General features: G+C 35.0%; 1 protein-coding gene across 1 annotated transcript; it reads right to left on the reverse strand.

The window, feature by feature from the left end:
• Positions 1 to 2,905: 2,905 nt before the first annotated feature.
• Positions 2,906 to 18,133, reverse strand: gnaia (guanine nucleotide binding protein (G protein), alpha inhibiting activity polypeptide a). Its single transcript, XM_073832340.1, has 9 exons — positions 17,679 to 18,133; positions 10,027 to 10,069; positions 9,577 to 9,718; positions 9,312 to 9,469; positions 5,961 to 6,089; positions 5,531 to 5,660; positions 5,294 to 5,447; positions 4,047 to 4,254; positions 2,906 to 3,953 (listed from the first exon to the last, which is right to left on the reverse strand). The coding sequence occupies exons 1-8, from the start codon at positions 17,794 to 17,796 to the stop codon at positions 4,064 to 4,066; spliced, it is 1,065 nt and encodes a 354-aa protein (XP_073688441.1). The 5' UTR covers positions 17,797 to 18,133; the 3' UTR covers positions 2,906 to 3,953; positions 4,047 to 4,063.
• Between the last annotated feature and the right edge of the window lie 1,999 nt (positions 18,134 to 20,132).

The raw sequence follows: 20,132 nt of genomic DNA on the forward strand, positions 1-20,132 counted from the left end.
GCAATATATAACTGGCCATAAATCGATCCTAAAAGCTATTGTGTCTTGGCATATGTAATATGCGCACCATCTACAGAGTACACAGAGTGGATTGAAGTTGCTAAAATAGTCCGGCTCATCTGTAATGTCTCACAGGACTTTTTATATGATCAGTTATTTGCAGCACTACAGTTAAGAGAAGAGACATCTTCTGTTATGTGGTTGATCACACAGACAGGGCTGTTACAAAGCCCTGATGCTGCCTGATCAGGATAGTGGAGGTCTGATGTAAAGTATGGATTCTTTTGATCAGGTTCTTCATCTCTTTTCTCTTACCTTTAACTTTATAAGCCGTCTGTTTGATTTTCCTGGGAGTCTGAGAGATTACTCAAATCACATTTAAATCCCAATCTTAACCTAAAACAGAGCCTGCATGGGCCACATGGATGGATATGTGTATTATCTAATGGTGTGAGTCAGTTGTGGGTAAGGATGGAGGTCGGTACCGTGTGGTTTTACACTTTATTGGAGGGTGTGTCACAAAATGTGAATCCAGAATTAGTGCAAAGAATCTAATTTAAAACAGTTTAAGTCACCTTTTCAAACTGGAAGTCATCCATGAGATAAATTAAAAACAAGGTGAAAATTAACTATTTGTCCCCCTGCACTAAAACTTCATTCTTTATGGTTTCATGAAGAACCTTTAACATCCGTGGATCTTCTGCTCACCAATCCTGCATTTATTTGATCCAAAGTACATCAAGTGTAGTAATATTGTGAAATATTTTACTTTTTAAAATAACTGCTTTCTATTTGAATATATTTTAAAATGTAACTTATTCCTGTGATCAAAGCTACATTTTCAGCATCATTAGTCCAGTTTTCAGTGTCACATAATCCTTCAGAAATCATTCCAATATGCTGATTTGATGTTCAAGAAACATTTATTATTATTATCAATATTTTTTGTCATTTTTTATTATTATTAATTGATCAGCAACCAGTGATGAGCATACAAAGCACATTAAAAATCAGGATTACAACAGAAAAGCAGATAATAACAACAATAATAAAAACTGTATTTTTAATATTTAAAACAGCTGAGGACACTTTTTTTTTAGGATTCTTTGATGAATAGAAAGATCCAAAAATAAGCATTTGTCTGAAATAAAAAGCTTTTGTTACATTATACACACAATTTTGGGAGAAGAAATTATAGAAATTAATACTTTTATTTAGCAAGGACGCTTTAAATTGATCAAAAGTAATGATAAATACCTTTATGATGTTACAAAAGATTTCTATTTCAGATAAATGCTGTTCTTTGCTGCTCTGAACTTTCTATTCATCAAAGAAACCTGAAAAAAAATACTTAGCTGTTTTTAACATAATAATAAATATTTTTGAACAGAAAATAAGAATACTTAAATGATTTCTGAAGGATAATGTGACTGGAGTAATGATTAAAATATATTCACAAAGAAAACGTTTATTTTAAATAGTAAAAAAAAAATAGTTTTTACTGTTTTTGCTATATTTTGGATCAAATAAATGCTGTCTTGGTTTTTCCTTAAAAAAATTAAAAGTCAAAAACTTTTGGCTGGTAGTGTATATAACAACTATTTTAATATAAATAAACCATTTTATTATTAAAAAGGATATTACATGTCACAGTTTTACATAATCTCCTCTCTCTCTCTTTATATATAATTTATACATACACACACACACACATTTATATTTCCGAGTATTAAAAAAATCTTATATATCAAGATTTTTTTAGTATTCAGAATTTAATTTTAAAGTAGTAGTAATTTTGTTGCATCACTTTTATTTTATAAGTTTTCATTTTTATATACATAGTTTTCATTCATTTGTATTTCTAGTCCAGTTAGTATGGGAGTACATCACGTTAAACTAAACTTTAAAATGAGAAATGTAATTTTATTCATTTTTTTATTTTATTCAAATTTTATTTTTATTTATTTTTCTGTTATTGTTTTTTTTTTTTTCCTTCAAGGAATTGGGGGGAAAGTTTTTTTTCATGCCTTTAGTTAACTAAAATAACATTGCTTAATATAGATTTCCAGTTGGGGGAAAACAAAATGCTTTAAGGGACAGAAGATAAATGTTGTAAACAATAAAAACACAATTTTTAAGACAATTTCCCAATCAGTCCTAAAGTGTAACTTAAAGTCATTCAAATAATTGGCCTGCCTGTAATACTATGACACCTAAGTGCCAAAGGGAAAAGCATTTCTGCCATGTCCAGTCATCACCACAAGAGTGCAGTGTGCTTCCATGCTTTCAAGAGCACGGTGTGAAGCAAGAGCTCTTACAGCATATTCCTGTGGGGGAAATATTGATTTATGGACATCTCATACACTTCAAAACACTCTATTTTAAGCAAAAAATGTGGTTTCTGGGTTCATATGAGGGCAAAGGCTACCATTTAAAAAACATGTTAAAGAGATAGTTCACCCAAAAATTTAAATTGTCATTACTCATCCTCATGTTGTTCCAAACTCATAAACCTTCGTTCATCTTCAAAACAAAAATGTAAGATGTGTTGTGGTACTCTTGTGAAAGACTGACATGGAAGAGAATTAGTTTTCCTTGCGCGCAAAAATAATTTGCGTAGCTTCATAAAATTAGGTTTGAACCACTGATGTCACATGGACTATTTTAACTCTGTCCTTACTACCTTTCTGGGTCTTGAATGTGTCAGTTGTGTTGCTGTCTATGCAGGGTCAGAAAGTTCTCGGATTTCATCAAAAAATATTTTTTGGTGTGTTCAAAAGATGAACGAAGGTTTAAAATGACATCAGGGCGAGTAATTAAAGACAGATTTTTCATTATTTGGGTGAACTATGCCTTTAAGGAATGAGCTAATCGTTCAAAAAGTGAAAAGAAAAACTCTCTCATCTTTCAGGATGCCGTTATTTCAACAGCATTTTTATTAGCAAAATAGTGAATATTAGTCAACATTTGTTCCCATCCAATGAGAACCTACATTTTAGGCATGTAAAATTGAAAACCATTTTAATTGATCATGTTACTACCAGAAAAGACTCCTACTGAGGGCTTCTATATGACATTACATTGTACAGGTTATCAAATCATGGGTTATGCAACATGGCTATGTGGACCTAGTGCAAAAAAAACAAAAATGTTTATGGAATTCTGAAAAGAAATTCTTTGGTCCCTTTTAATGGATTAAAAAATTACTCCCTTTGATCAATAATAAAAAAAAAATGCCTATTGATGTACAATGTTCACCTTTTGCCAAGTTCTCCATTAAAACAGTTCATGATTTGCAGGTGCGGAGGAACCAATTCATTAAGCTCACCACAGCTTTTCCATCATCCCAAATCACAGGCAAATCTGACAACACGCACACTCACACACACATGATGACGGCTGCTCTCAGATCACCAGGGTTTTCTGAACCTGCAAAGATTTTCAGACATGTTCGGATTTTTTTTCCCCATTGAATTCACAGCTCTGAGATCACCCGCAGGTGTTTGGTCTCAAAAATATCTTGCTTTTATAGTCTAGACTACTAAAATGCGTGGATAAATATCAGCTGGATCTTATTTAACTTAGCTGAAGTGGGGGGAAAAAAAGCACTGCAACATTAACTGCAAGGCACATGACCTTAAAGACAGAAAGAGATAGCATAATGTTCCAAAAATCCCTTTGAATGAAAAATCCCCTTATAAAAGGACCTGTAAAGTCAACATCTAAAAACTGTGGAAAACCTCCAGCAACAATTACAGTTGTACAAATATTTTACACAAAATGCTTTTTCATTTTTTTTTTTTTTCCTAAAACGCACTAAAAAAAAAATTCTAAAATGTTTGGAGAACATAAATATAAAGTTAAGTAACGCATTTAACATTCAGGTTCATGGTTGACCTTCCTCCTGCTCCGGGTTCTCCCAAAGATTTCACATCGGGCCACTCGCCGTCACACTGTGAAAGTGAACATTTAGTGGATAAATAAACAGATTCATTAAATCACATCAATGAGTTAATTCAAAGTTAAGCTGTGGTGCTTTTGCTCACCAGTCAGATGGTTTGTTTTAGAAGAGCCCACAGTCCTTAAGGTTGTTTTTGATGATGACGTCAGTGACGGCGTCAAAGACGAACTGCACGTTCTTGGTGTCGGTGGCGCAGGTGAAGTGGGAGTAGATCTCCTTGGTGTCCTTCCTCTTATTCAGGTCCTCAAACTGACACTGAATGTAAGCGGCCGCGTCCTCATACGTGCTGGATCCTTGTAGAGAGTTTTGCACAATTAATATAGAAAAAAATGCCAATCAAAAACTGGAGACAAAAGTATACCAAGTCATATATTATATACATATGTGACCCTGAACCACAAAACCACTCATAAGGGTCAATTTGAGAATTTTATACATCATATAAATAACGTTTAAAAACAATGCATGTTTTAGTCCATTGGCGGAGACTGATTTTAACTACACCCCTTTATGATCAGGAAATATTAATGTGTCTCTCTATCATAGCTACGTGGCAAGTAGACAAGCCCCATCATTTTAAGGTTAATGTGTTCAAAAGACTGAAAAATCTGTTTAACTTTAAAGAATGTCACTACTGAACATCAATTTTCTATCATTAAACACTTTTTTGGGAGTTATTCCATAACATTTAGTTTTCCTATGTGTACAACTGTTCAGAACTGTGCTAGCTAACCATTTGCTGATTAGCATCTTTAAGCTAGCTTCAAAAGTACCTAAAATTGTCACAACCGAAACATTTGAAGTTTCGGTAGTGACATCTTTGTTTTTTGGGGTCTCATCCCATAAATGTGTCACTGCTGTAACAGTCAAGAGCAAAACATGTCATCATTGTTTCGGTAGTGACAAAGGGGAACACATAATCCTTTATTCCTGGGAAATAAACAATTTTAGTACAGTTATGCAATTTCTTTGTATTTTAGTGTTTGGTTCAATGTATATTCTAACTAATAAATCCTTAACTTTGAAATCAGTATGATCAACTTTTTGCCTTTTACACAAAAAAAAAAAAACTGGATTCGAAATACAACAAATCTTAAATTACAATTAAAATATTGGTAAAAATGTAATTTACCTCCGGTAAAATGTTAATAAAATAGCAAAAACATATTTACAAAGTAGATCTTAATACGTCAATATAACCCTTCTAATTAAATGATATATTACTGCTCCCCCCCCCCCCCTTTTTTTTGAATATTATTTGTCTTTAATATAAAATATTACTATATAAATTGTACTTAACTAAAATTAGATTCAGGAATTAACTGTTCATACCAGTATACTCGGGGAAACAAATAGTAAGCGGGCTTCTTTTGATCTTATCGTCGAACAGATCCTTCTTGTTGAGAAACAGGATGATGGAAGTGTCCGTGAACCACTTGTTGTTGCAGATGCTGTCAAACAGCTTCATACTCTCATGCATTCGGTTCTACAAGAAGAGAAATCAAGCACTGTTTGAGAGGAACTTTAAAAGGCAAAGTTTCTGTTTCGTGATGTTGTTTGCGCGCTCACCATTTCCTCATCTTCAGCCAGGACGAGGTCATAGTCGCTGAGAGACACGCAGAAGATGATGGCGGTCACTCCCTCAAAACAGTGGATCCATTTCTTCCTCTCAGATCTCTGGCCGCCCACATCAAACATTCTGAAAGTACAGGAGACGTGGGTGGTGAGACTCACTCTGGGAGAGTCACTCCGATCACAATGACATTTACTAGGAATTGTGGTAAACACTGGTTTAATATATATGATTACAAAGGAGTTTGATCAGACAAGCTTATCCAACAAAGACTGAGATAAAAATAGTGCATAAACAGATGACTCAACTCAAAGAAGGCACATGAATCATGCACACAAACACAGAGTCAGAAGTTCACATTCTCAAATATTTTATCAGTTTTTTCCCATTAGTTACAGCGTGTGCAGTTACAATGGCAATACTCACTTGAAGTGAAGGTCCTTGAAAGTAAAGTGGGTCTCCACAATACCGGTAGTCTTCACTCTGGTCCTCAGGACATCTTGCTGAGTTGGGACATAGGAAGAACTGGATATTCTGTCTAGGTCATTCAGGTAGCTAGAGACAGAAAATACAGAGTTCAGTTGATTAAAAGGTTATTCGAAATCTAGGGCTGTTACTAACAATTATTTTCGTAATGGAGTAATCTGCCAATTATTCTGACGATTAATCGGCTAATTATAATTAATTTGAGGTAATAAAAACAGACGCAAGCAAACAATAGCCTTTAAAATTATTTAAAATACATATAACAACGAAGATATAATAATTAGTTAAAATAAAGGAACAAAAGCATAGACCATATAATGTAGAACGCACAGTACACATAACAAATGCCTGCAGAGGGCGCCAACGGCCTGACGATGGTTTTTACACTTCACTGTGCGATTCGATCCTTTTTGTATACAGACTAGACATTTAAATTCTACAGCCACTGTCATTTCTTGGATTTTATATTGATGTATTCTCCTGTGTTTGCATAGGTTTATAAATGATTTACCTTACAAATCTGATCAAATGGCACGCTCTAGAAATCTATTTGATGATTTTAATGGTGCGTGTACACCAAAAACGAACTGAATATATGCATATCATTACTCGCTCCACATTACTCACAGAATACTTTTCGTTTCACTTGTGCGAATAATAAAGAGGCGAGCTAAGCTGATGACGACAGCGCTGTGACGTCCGGAATCATTTAGTAAACATTGAAAGATGGCAACAGATGAACACCAGTTGTTTGAAACTGCTTTGGCCGCTACAATGAACGAGTTAGACTTGGCTTTTCATTTAAAAGAAGAACAGAAAACCGCGCTCGAATCGTTCCTTTGCAAGAAGGACGTTTTTGCTGTTTTGCCAACTGGATACGGCAAGACTTTAATCTATCAGTTAGCTCCGCTGGTAGCTAAGCGTGTATTTTTGTGATTGGTTTTGGCGTTATCCAATTGCGTGCAGTGAGAGTTTCAAATGCACGCTTGGTACCGCCCCTCGAGTTAGGCCCTTTTCATTGCCCGATGCCAGACCCTTAATCTTAATAGATTAGGGTCTGGATTTTTTCCAGGCTAGGCGAATATAGCACAGTCACAGAAATCATGTCGTCTAACTCACGTCTTTTATATCAGTTCTGTTTTGTGACTTTAAATAAAATGAATTAAAGTAAATTTGATTTAATACAGATGAATTGAGTTTCTGATCCAGCAGATCCTTTTAGCAGAACTTTGTGTTTTTTCAGATGAAAAGATTAAGGGCCAGTTTTACAGCTTGCGGCAACACAAACCCTCTTTTGGCAATAAAATAGTACTGTCAGGATTTACTAAAGATGCGCAGTGAAGAATTAGTGCTGAAAAGGTTAATTTCAGAGTTAATTTGGCGTCTGACCCCCAGGGCATCCAAGGTGTAGGTGAGCTTATTTCTACAGTAGAACACAAAGATTTTAACTCAAACTGTTGCATTCTGTCAGTCATATAATAGCAGTCAATGGGATCCACAGCTTTGAGAATAAAAAAAAAAAAATTCACAGACAAAACCCAAATTAAACCCTGCAGCTCGTGGCAATACATTGAGGTGTCAAGACACAAAACGTTCGGTCTGTGCAAGAAACTGAACAGTATTTATATAAATTTATCTCTGATCCACTGCTGTCCAACTGTCATTAGCGTGTTCACAACAGCCGGCGCGTGGCACGTCAACGCATTCTTTCATAGTAGATGCACGTGCAGAAGCGATCCGTCGTGCGTATACATCACTCATTGTTTGCACGGTGCATAGCGGCTATTCAAAATGGTAATTACTTGTGCTTACCCTGATTCTTGCAACAAATCAAAAACTAAAAGATTACGTTTCCTTGCGCGAACTTATCCTGGAGTGTTGAACAACTGGACAGTTGAACATCGCGGTGGATCAGAGGTAAAAAAGAATTATATAAATATTGTTCAGTTTCTTGCAGACCGATCGTTTTGTGTCTCAACACCTAAATCATCACAAGCCACAGGGTTTAATTTGGTTTCATCCTTGTATGTTTTTTTCTCTCAAAACCATGAATCCCATTGACTGCCATTATATGACTAACAGACTGCAACATTTGAGTTTCTTTATTTGTGTTCTACTGAAGAAACAAAGTCACCTACATCTTGGGTAAGCAGATAAACATTTTTTCATTTTCATGTGAACTATCCCTTTAAGAGGAATTACACAACGCGTTTTACTAATGTTTGTGCTGTCAAATTACTGGTATTTGCACCATTATTTAACACCCCAAAAAAGCATGTCTTAAAGCAGGAGGTAATTTGCGCTGCAATTGGTAGATTGCACTGGTCATCATGGAAATGGCTGCGTCTGTGTTCCTTAATGTGCGCATTGTCAGTAAATCACATGCAGAATTTTCCCCTCACATTGGTGCTTTTATGGAATTGCGTTCTATCGCTAATTTGCTGACTATAAAAGTTCACCATAAACATTTAATCAAGCATGCATTAAGTTAATTAGATTTCTATTTTAATTAAATACTGCTCTTTTAAACTTTCTATTCATCAAACAATCCTAAAAAAAAAAAAAAAAAAAAAAAAATTATCAATTTCCACAATTTAAGCAGCACAACTGTTAGCAACATTGGTGTTTAATGATTAATTATAATTAATAATTACCAAATGTTTCTTGAGCATCAAAATCAGCATATGTGAATGATTTCTGAAGGATCATGTGACACTGCAAACTGGAGTAATGATGCTGAAGATTCAGCTTTGCCGTCACAGGAATAAATTACATTTTAAAAAACAGACATTTTAAATTAAAGTAATTCAGAACATTTGTGTTCTATCTGTATTTATGTAAATTAATATAGACTTCTTTCAAAAACATAAAATAAAATCTCACTGACTCCAAACTTCTGAACAATAGTATATATATTCATTCCAAATTTGATTTCCTAGACACGTCTCATTTTTATTACACAACAGAATTGTCTATTGTGAACACGTCTTATTCATCTGGGTTGTATGCAAAAGGTAAGGGTTCAGAGCATGCTTGGAGAACACAGGACAAATTTGCATTTTTGAAAAGTTTGCATAAAGCATATTTGAATCATGGGCCATAATGGATGGAATAAAGTCAATAATAACTCAATGTAAAATAAATGTCCACACGCAGCACACGAACCATTGACGTGCTCTGCAGCCACAATGGAAATGGCGCCGGATTATGTGGGGAGCTCAACAGCCATTATGTGGGAAACGGGCTGCGTAGTAAAGAACATAAATTCTAGAAAAGCTAAAAGACACTCACTATGAGGCAGAGTCATTGAGCTGGTACTCTCTGGAGCGACCGAAACAAGCCTGAACGCCACCATCCTTCCACAGCCGCTGGATGATTCCTGACAGCTCGCTCGTCATGTATCCCTCATCCGCGGAGCCGGCCAGCACAAACAGCTGTCTTGCGTCATCCTGCAACGCAGCCAATCGAATGCATCTTGAGTTCATTTGATACTTTAGCATTACATAAATAAGTGGCCTGTATTAACCCCACTTTACATTATGACGGCAGCACTTACAGCCCGTCCAGGATCCGCAAAGTCGATCTTCAGGCGGCCCATGGCCCTTATGATGGCGATGATGGACTGAATAGTGTTGCTGTAGACCACGGCTCTGTACTGTTTGCACTCTTCCTCTGAGTAGCCTGCTTCGTGGATGATTCTGTGGAGAAAAGACAATAGCATTAAAGTAATTGAAGTAATAAAGCTAACAGTTCCCAGCAAACATTAAATGCAAAGATATATCACTATATTTGCGGTGTTGCTCAATTCTAAGGTCTTTGAGGATGCTTAAAATGTTCAAAAGCATGACAAATGCAGGGAAGTCCCTTAATAAGTCATCTCCATAATCGAATGATTATGTAATACACATTTAAATAAACACTGCTATCGCTTACATCCTGCGTGATTTCAAAACATTGCGAAACTAGGATGACAAATTAGGATGACATAATAGGGGTCGAAACTTACTTCATCTGTTTGACAATTGTACTCTTTCCAGATTCACCAGCCCCTGCCAGAGAAAAAGAAGAGAGAGAAAGAGTGTGTTAGCCAGATGGACACACACCCAAACATTCCAGATCCTTCCCTGCTCCATAAAAGAGTATGAGGATCTGACTCTGAACGATCAAGCATTCGTGGCTTCTGCCAGCTCAGCAAAAGTGTTTGTTAGTATCAGATTGAGTGGGAGGTTCATCTTATTTCCCTTGCTTTGATTTCACCACAAGTAATAACTGGGTAGGGAGAAGGCCTTATCAACTTAAAAGTTGAAATTATATTGTCATGTTGCACCCTTGCCACTCATATGACAAACAAGTGATTTAAAAATAAAGGGAAGTGGGGGGAAAGCTGACGTCATGGGAAATGGCCCCAACCAACAATCTACGAAACTGAGACTATTTAGGCCCTGTTTTTACACTTGTGTTTTCGTTTTAAAATACAAATGATCCTCATCAACACTGGCGTTTTCATTGCATATTAGAAACGATCTCCGCCCACACTACACAAACAAAAATGCATGTCACATGACCATTCAGATGCTTACATCACGGATATCTTGTTTAAGAGAAGTAACCGTAATAAAATTGACTGTTATTCCTTGGGGTGTAAAAATACTGCAATGTTATTTTTTACTTTAGCCTCCGAAATGTGACACAACAAACGGGCATGATGTTATTATTTACATAGTCATCAAGGAGAATGTGGGCAGCCAAGCCATGGTTTTAAGTCTTCGTTTTGGTCCGTTTACACTGAAAAGCAAATCCTAGAGTTTTTGTATTAAAACAAGGTCTGCAGCGTTCATCGAAAGTCTCCGTTTTCAAGGGTCGAAAATGCCAGGGTAGTGTAAATGACATGCATTTTACAACGAAAACACAAGTGTAAACTTAGCCTTAGACTCATTGGGCCTCATTCAAGGAATTTTCGTGAATATGCATATGAACTTGTAGTAATTTCTAATTTGCGTGCAAAATGGAATTTTATGGAAACTTCGTAAACATCAGATTAGATAAACATTTGTTAAAGTCGTTCACTTCCAGAACAAAAATTTACAGATAATGTACTCACCCCTTTGTCATCAAAGATGTTTGTGTCTTTCTTTCTTCAGTCTTAAAGAAATTAAGTTTCTTGAGGAAAACATTTCAGGAATGTTCCCCATATAGTGGACTTCAATGGTGCCCCTAAGTTTGACCTTACAAAATGCAGTTTAAATGCAGCTTCAAAGGGCTCTAAATGAGGAAACGAGGAAGTAGAACCTTATCTAGCGAAGTGATCGGTCATTTTCTAAAGAAATTGACAATTTATATACTTCAACCGAAAACGCTGATCTTGTCTATTCTCTGCAACGTGTAATCTGGGTCAATACAGTTAGGGTATGTCGAAAAACTCCCATCTAGTTTTCTTCTCCAACTTAAAAATCATCCTACATTATCGTTTCACCTTTTTTTGTAAACGGCGTTTGATCTTCTTAGCATGTTCACTTTGTAAACACTGGGTTGGTACTTCTGCAGTGATGTAGGATGATTTTGAAGTTGGAGAAGAAAATGAGATGGGAGTTTTTCGACATACCCTAACTGTATTGACCCGGATCACACAGTTCGCATGCGCATCACTGAGAATAGACAAGCTGCATTTAAACTGCATTTTGGAAGTTCAAACTTGGGGACACCATTAAAGTCCACTATATAGAGATATTTTCTGAAATGTTTCTCAAAAAACAATTACCTATCGACTGAAGAAAGAAAGTCACAAACATCTTGGATGACAAGGGGGTGAGTAAATATGAAATTTTTTATTCAGGAAGTGAACATCTCCTTTAACAAATACCAATCATTCGTAAATAGGACAAGCGTGCATGGCACACTCATTCACATTAGCATAACCCCGCCTATGAATTATACTCAAGTTACGTATCAAGGAACGCACTGGTATATTCTGGACTCCTGTCTCAAGCTACATTTACACTAGTGCATTTTCTTTTGCTTTGGTTACACCTTTCGTTTACACTACTACAGCGTTTTCAACCCTCGAAAATGAAGACTTTAAAAAAAACGCTGCAGACCCAGTTTTAGTTTGAAAATTCCAGGGTTGCTTTTCAGTTTAAACGGACCAAAATGGAGACTTTGGAAAATGATGGCATGGCTGCCCATAGATATATATACACGTAGATACCCCATTGGACCGCTCCAAGCACGCAGATAAATGTGACCTCAGGTTTGGCTCCAATATATTGCATAAATGCAAAAACGACTAATAGGCCATACACTTAACAATAAATATTTAATTAATGTGTCCAACCAAAGTGTTTTTAGCCAGTTGAGAGAAGAAAAAAAAAAGCCAGACACTCTTCTGAAAACGGCCAGGTGGTAGCGCTTGAGAACGATTTGTTGGCACAGCATTTTTCCAGCTAATACGCTTTGGTTGCAATGATCCACGGCAGTAACGTACTACCAGCATTTCATTTTGAAGAATATTACTGAACATAAAAATTAATTAACCTGCAATAATAACTTTTCCATTGTTGTTCGGTCATTGTACAAGTAGAATGGTTGGTCGGTGTAGTATTTGTCCCGCCCGCCCTCTATTGACTGGACGGCTGGGTAAAAAGTGGCAGTGACGACCACTGCTTTTTACACAGACAGGGCAAATGAACTTGCGAAATATTATTATGGTAGTGCATCAAAATTCTGTCATCAGTTTGCCAAAAAAAGAACACCGAATGTTTTACGCACCATTTAGTTGTGCTAGAGAGTGGCTGTGCATTTCTTTTGTACTAACATTTTCAAAATAATTTCCATGAATTCGAAAGTTTACATAGGAACTGCTTTACAAGCAATTTGCACAAATATTCATTCTGCTCGTGTTTCATGAATGAGGCCTATTAAGTGTATATTTCCCACTATGTATGTTAACAAGATACCAGAAGCAACCACCTTTAACAGTCAGTAGTGATGTGTGGAAGTGTGTAGGTGTTAATCTTAATGGATTAATTAAACGTCACCTCACTGTAATGGGATTACAGACAGGCTTTTGTAAACAGATTAGCTGTATGTCTAGATAAGAATGTCAGTGCAGGTTTGATTGCAGGCGACAGACAGCAAATTCAAGCATCACAACCTTAAGAAAAATTCACTTAAAGCAGGGGGTTTCAAATTGAGGTCCAGGGACCCCCAGGCGGCTGCATGGGGGAAAACCGAAAACTTGTACGAAAAAAATATATAGATTTTAGGGCTGTCAAATGAGTTAATAAGATGAATGTTCAACATCATTTAGTGTAACGTGAGCCTTCAAAAATGTATCTAATATGCTGAATTGCTTTTCAAGAAACATTGCTTAATATTTTCAATATAAAAAAAAACAGCTAATGCTAATGTTTTTGTAAATGTTTTTTTTTTTGTAACATATGAATTGGGCCTTAATATTTCTATAAACTGAAATACTTAGCAGTCTTTATATTTGGGGGTCCCTGGCATTAAAAAAAATGGAAAATTGAAAATCACTAAGTGTTTTCAATTAAAATTTAGCAATTTCAGAATAAGGCTGGTCTTTAATTTACGTACGGTCAGGCAAGCTCTCCGCCTTCCGTGAGACTAGAGTTTATCCGTTCACCGAGCGAACGTTTCAATTAACCATCTCAGTTGTGGTTGAGGACGTCCCTGAGGGAGGACGTCTCTTACTCTCAGTCCCAAAACACAAACACAGCAATTAGGCCACATCAGCATCTCTTACACAGATTCCAATCCTACTGCGAGGAGACCGAACACAAGAGCGCAGCATTTACCCCAGAGACCCCAACAAAGCTCCCACAAGAGTTGATGAAAGTCTTGTGGCACTTAACGTTCATCCACACTATTAATCGTCTTCCAACAAAGGCCAAAGTGTTCCTAGCACATAATCAACAGTTCCACCGGTCAAAGAATTTTGCAGTCATGTCAATTCAGTCATTTTAATTTGAAACCTCAATCTGAAAACTGGGAAATTTACATCAGGTTTAAACTTTTTGTGCAAATGTGTGACAGTGAGCAACAACTGTGTGCACTGCAATTCAAAAATCACTACATTTTTGACAGTTAACTTTTAGTCGACTAAATTTGGCAAATGTGACCACACATGACCATCAAGACTCTCTATACACCTTTTTCTTGCCGTAAGAGTGGGTGGCATGTCTTATGTTATTTTAATATTATATTTTAATCTCAATTATGAACACACTGGTTTGTAGAGCAAACAGTTTTACCATTTACTGCACGTTGTTATTCTTCTCGTTATTTCCCTATAGAACCATGAACCAGAAGTCTAACTCATAGGCTTAGTTCTGCGTTAAAGAAAAAAATTGTATACTGTCCTATAATAATAATAATTAAAAAAAAGGCAAAAACAGCAAAAAGAAATCTTTAATTACATGTAGCGTTCCGAGTTCGAGTCCTGGCTCGTGAACCTTTCCAATGCAGTCCCCCTCTCTCTCTCCCACTTCGCTTCCTGTCTAACCACTACTGTCCTAACGAAAAAAAGCCACACAAATTTTTCTTCATGTTTGTTTTAGTGTGGCGATGAATGCATCCATTTGTCAATGCGATGAATTCGCATGAAAAACCTCTGCATCATGAATTGTTTCACCTTTACGCAAAATTCCAAATGGTACATACTAATTTTTAACGCCCACATAATTTCCCACAAAATTTTGCAGAGCAGCAGTAAATGTTACCGCACTTTTTAAGATCCTTCTGAGAAGAAACCTTTTAAACTGAAGCTGGAATACGGTTTGAGAAGGCAGGCCAAAACTAGGGTACTGGTTGCTAGGGTATGCTATGTGATTTCCTAAAGCCCCTGAGCAAAAGTAGTCTAGGTCAATATGATATTCCAGTCCCTACTTCAATATTGAAAGTGTAATATTTTGTTTTAAGGCTTGGTTTAAATCCTTAAAGGCATAGTTCACCCACAAATTAAAATTACGTCATTAATTATGTCATGTCGTTCCAAACCTGTAAGACCTTTGTTCATCTTCGAAACACAAATTATAATATTTTGGATGAAATTCAACAAGAAATTGTTGAATCAAGTCGTTATTTGTGTTTACTTTGCACACGAAAAGTATTCTCATCATGTCGTTCCAAATCTGTAAGACCTTTGTTCCTCTTCGGAAAACAAATTTATATATTTCTGATGTATATATATATTTTTTTATTTTTGCACACAAAAAGTGTTCTCGAAGCTTCATAACATTACGGTTGAACCACTGATGTCACATGGACTATTTTAACAATGTCCTTAGTACCTTTCTGTGTCTTGAATGTGGGGGTCAGGGAGCTCTTGGATTTCATCTACAATATCTTAATTTGTGTTCTGAAGATGAACAAAGGTCTTACTGGTTTGAAACGACATGAGGGCGAATAATTAATGACAGAATTTTCATTTTTGTGTCAACTATCCCTCTAAGCATAAGCACTGGCAATTGCATTGATGCTTGCTTGCTTCTAAAATGCATAAATCCAAGTTTCTGATGCCACACATTGAACTTGAATCCCAAAGCACTGGTTTCACCTTTTGTTTGGTCTCCTGTGGCTGCATTTATGATGCTGTAATTTGAACTGGCTCTTGGTTCCTGGGCAACCAACAACAACTGCCTGAGACGCACGATCAACACACTCTAAACCATAAAGACGTGCTCGTCTTCACTGAATTACTACGTTTTGATAAGCATCTGTGGCTTTTGCGACAAAATTCTTCAATAACCACCCATGAAGGTACTTTCTCTTCACAGCAGTGGTTTTATTCTTAGTAACAAGCCTGACAGTCACCATTTGTCCCCTCTATAGTCTAAACAGGAACTCCAGCCTGTTTTACAGCAGGTGTAAGGACATATGCTGTTGATCCACAATGCCAAAAAGCAAACAAACTCAAGAAGGCAACACGCAGAAGGCGTATAATGAATCAGCACATAGGGGGAATCCAGTTAACTAGATTATTAGACGTCAATTCCCTAAAGTTTGACAGCGTAGGGGCAGGTTTTTATGTCCTCTAATGATTTACACAGCAAGGAAAGGAGGGACTGGTGGGAAAATGGACAATAAATGGTAAATTAAATAGGCAGATCCATTATTGTTTGCAAGGAAACTGACATAATAAACTCTGCAGCTCTTCAAAATAAATAAAACTGCATGTAAACAGCACCAAGTGCTTGTCTATGGGGAGTTTGTGACTTTTTTTTTTTTGTAAAGCAAATGTGTGACCCTGGACCACAAAACCAGTCACTCAAAATTGAGATTTATACATCATCTGAAAGCTGAATAAATAAGCTTTCAACTGATGATTGTTTGTTAGAATAGGACATTTGGCCGAGATACAAATGTTTGAAAATCTAGAATCTGATGGAATCTGAGAAAATCACCTTTAAAGTTGCCCAAATTAAGTTCTTAGCAATGAAAGTTCTTATTAATCAAAAGTTAAGTTTTGATATATTTACGGTTGGAAATTTACTTCATGGAACATTACTTAATACCTAATGATTTTTTTGGCATAAAAGAAAAATCAGTAATTTTGACCCATACAATGTGTTGGCTATTGCTACAAAAATACCCATACTAAAGACTGGTTTTGTGATCCAGGGTAACATATGTTTAGGCTGTACACGCCATAGATAATCAAGAAATCATGTTTCAATAAATTGTTCGGCTTCATTACTCAACGTCCTGAAAAATGCATGCAAACAAATGCTGGAAAAGTACAGAGGAAACATATGCAAAACAGGAATCGGAAACTGAGAAACAAGTGGCCTCTATGTAAATCACAATACATTTACAAGTTGACTGCTTTAAGGTAATAAAGAAAAAAAACTATAAATTCTAGATATCATTTATAATCTGCAGTTATAGAACTTGCCATAAGCAAAATCTAAGACTAAAACTTATTTTTTATGCCTCTCCTAAATTATTGAAGAGCTGTTGTTGGAAAGTAATAACTCAAATGAATCATACATTAAGGTTTAAGACTTTCGAGATTTAGAATATTTTGTAAAACCACCAGGACCACTTTTTAAGCCCATCTAGCATCATCCTCTCCAGTTTGCTCCAAGCACCCAGCAGGACCCTCCATATGCACAAGCTCATTTATCATAATTGGATGAAGTTTAGGGTAATCCATCAGATCCATCTCAGTAAATCAGGCAGTTCGGATTAAATTAGATTAATCTAGTCTTTTGTTGGCTGGATTAACGTTAGCTGATAGCCGTTTGCGTCTAACTGGCCACTTGGCGAATATGCAAACCGGTCTTTCAAACAGGTCAAGGCCAAAATAAACAAAAAACAGGCAAATAAAATCACTTACGCAAAAAAATCGTCTGTGTTGTATAGAAACGTAAATTAAAATAATAATAGCAGTGGTAAATGATTCGAGTGATATAACGTTAACTAAATGTTAAGTGGATTAGCTTCATATGCTAGCCGAGACACCAGCGCGGTACGTTAACTATGGGCAGAAAAGTTTCCAACATTCATAAATATGCACTTGACTTCTTTATTCTCCACTTACAGCTTATTAAAATATTAAATCCATTGGTGAAGTATCTTATATCCGCTGTTAAATCAACTTTAACACTCTTTAAGTCACTAGCGGAGCGGCTAACTCACCCAGCAGCAACAGCTTGACCTCTCTCGACGCTTTCTCTCCATCATCCCGCAGGTTTTTGTCAATCATTTTACTCCTCTCCTGGGCGCTCTTGTCGTCCGAGCTCAGGGTGCACCCCATCTTCCTGGAGTTTCAAACGCTTTCCGACGATAAAAGAAGCTAAAAAAAATGCGAGGAAGAAAGAAATATCATGCACAAGTGGTTTAAATGAGGGAGCCACCCCAACGCCTCACGCCCAACTCTTTCACGCACACGCACACGAGCTCTTCAAACTTGACTTTTTCCAAGCGCTGGAGTTTGTAAAGTTTAAAAAAATAAAAGTGGAGCGTGTCGGTAATCAGTCGAGTGCCTTGACGGCCATGGTTGATTAAAAATAACGTGAAAATTGAGTCATTAACGCCCAGTGTCACGCTCCGCTTCTCCCACGGCTGTTCAAGTGGCGAACAGATCGGTGGAGTTTCCTGTTTCTTTTCATACATAAATCCCCCCTCCGCGGCCGCGCGCCTAGAATGCACGCTCCCGCACATAGGCGTGAACGCGAGGGTGCGCGCATATTGAACCCAAGTTGTCCTGAAGGCAGATTTTTTTTAGTGTTGAAAAGACTGTTTAACAAATTCGAAGAAAAATTTTAAATAAATTGTATGAAATTTCTGAAAAGCTTAATATAGTTTCAAAAATACTTTATTTTACGTTTTTGTAATTTTTTGTATGTATTTGTAAAAAAACATTTTTATTTTTTTATTTGTGTTGTATTTACAGTAAGTAGGCCTATATATTAATGCTTGTATATTTAATGAAATTTATATAAAAAATAAAGCGTAATATACTTTTAAAAACTAGTTCATAATGTGTATTTGTCATTTTTAATGTACATTTTTTATATTAATTTTACAGTAATAAATAAAATCAAACCTTTTACACTTTAATATTTAAAAGGCTTATTTGTTAATTTTAATTGTATTTATTTGTATATTCTTACTTCGTTACCATTATTTTAACATTAATAATTATATATTATTTAATTAACTTTCTGGAAAGGTCAATGCTTTAAAATACTAGTTCATAATTTTTGTTTTTGTCATTTTTTGTTTACTTTTTTTATATATTAATATTTACAAAATATTAAATAAAATCAAACCTTACACTTTAATACTTAAAAGGCTTATTAATGAATTTTAATTTTATTTATTTGTATATTCTTACTTTATAAACATTATTTTAACATTAATAATTATATATTTTTTAATTAACTTTCTGGAAAGATCAGTGTTTTAACATACTAGTTCAGAAATTTTGTTTATTTGTCATTTTTATTGTACATTTGTATATATTAATATTTACACATTATTAAATAAAATAAAATCTACACACTTTAATACTTAAAAGGCTTAATTATGAATTTTAATTTTATTTATTTATATGTTCTTACTTTAATAATATTATTTTAACATTACAAAATAATATATTATTTAATCAACTTTCTGGAAAGGTCAGTGTTTTAAAATACTAGTTCATAATTTTGGTTAAATTGTAATTTTTAAATATTAATATTTACATATTATTAAATAAAATAAAAATAGCTTCTACATTTTAAAAGACTTGTTCATAAATTTTTATTTAATTTATTTGTATATTCCCTAATTTATTAACATTATTCTTTACATTAATAGTTATATATTATTTAATTAACATTCTGGAAAGGTCTGTGTTTTAAAATACTTCAAAATATACATTTAAAAATAAAATACATTATATATATATATATATATATATATATATATAGATATAGATATAGATATAGATATAGATTAATACTTTAAAATACATAATATTACTAATATTTTTTATTTATTTGTAATTTTTTTATGTATTTAGTACATTATTTATCTATTAATTATTGTTTATTATATATTTATAAATTGTGTTTTTTATATTATTCTATATTTATTTTTCTTCTATATTTTATTGTTCTGTCATGCCAATTAAACAGTTTTAGCTGCACTTTAGGTCTAACCTAATTCCAACTGAATTACAGTCAATATCATAAATAATAAACTCAAATGGTGGTAATCAAAAAGGGATTTAACAAAAAATCTTCACAACAGTGCTTCAAATGTGTATTATTTTGTATTGTAGTTTGGTTTTTTACATTAGTATCTGCATAGGTTGGGTGATTATGAATAATTTATGGAGGAAATGGCTCCATTTGGTGAGATAAATGAGGCCACATCTGGTCGGTCGGGTCACAGGTCTAACCATATTCAAATAGATTCAGATTTAGGAGATTTTCTTATAGGTGGCACATAACCATTGAAATAAAAATCAAAAGATGAGCTCATACATAAGCTTTAGAAATATCATCATAGCCAGCCTTATTATTTTACATACTATTTAAATTTCAAATGTCATGAGCATGCAAACCATCGTGCAAAGTTTCCCTACATATCCATGACTAG

This window comes from Garra rufa, chromosome 25 (assembly GCF_049309525.1).
Source record: "Garra rufa chromosome 25, GarRuf1.0, whole genome shotgun sequence".
In the NCBI taxonomy this organism is placed as follows: domain Eukaryota; kingdom Metazoa; phylum Chordata; class Actinopteri; order Cypriniformes; family Cyprinidae; genus Garra; species Garra rufa.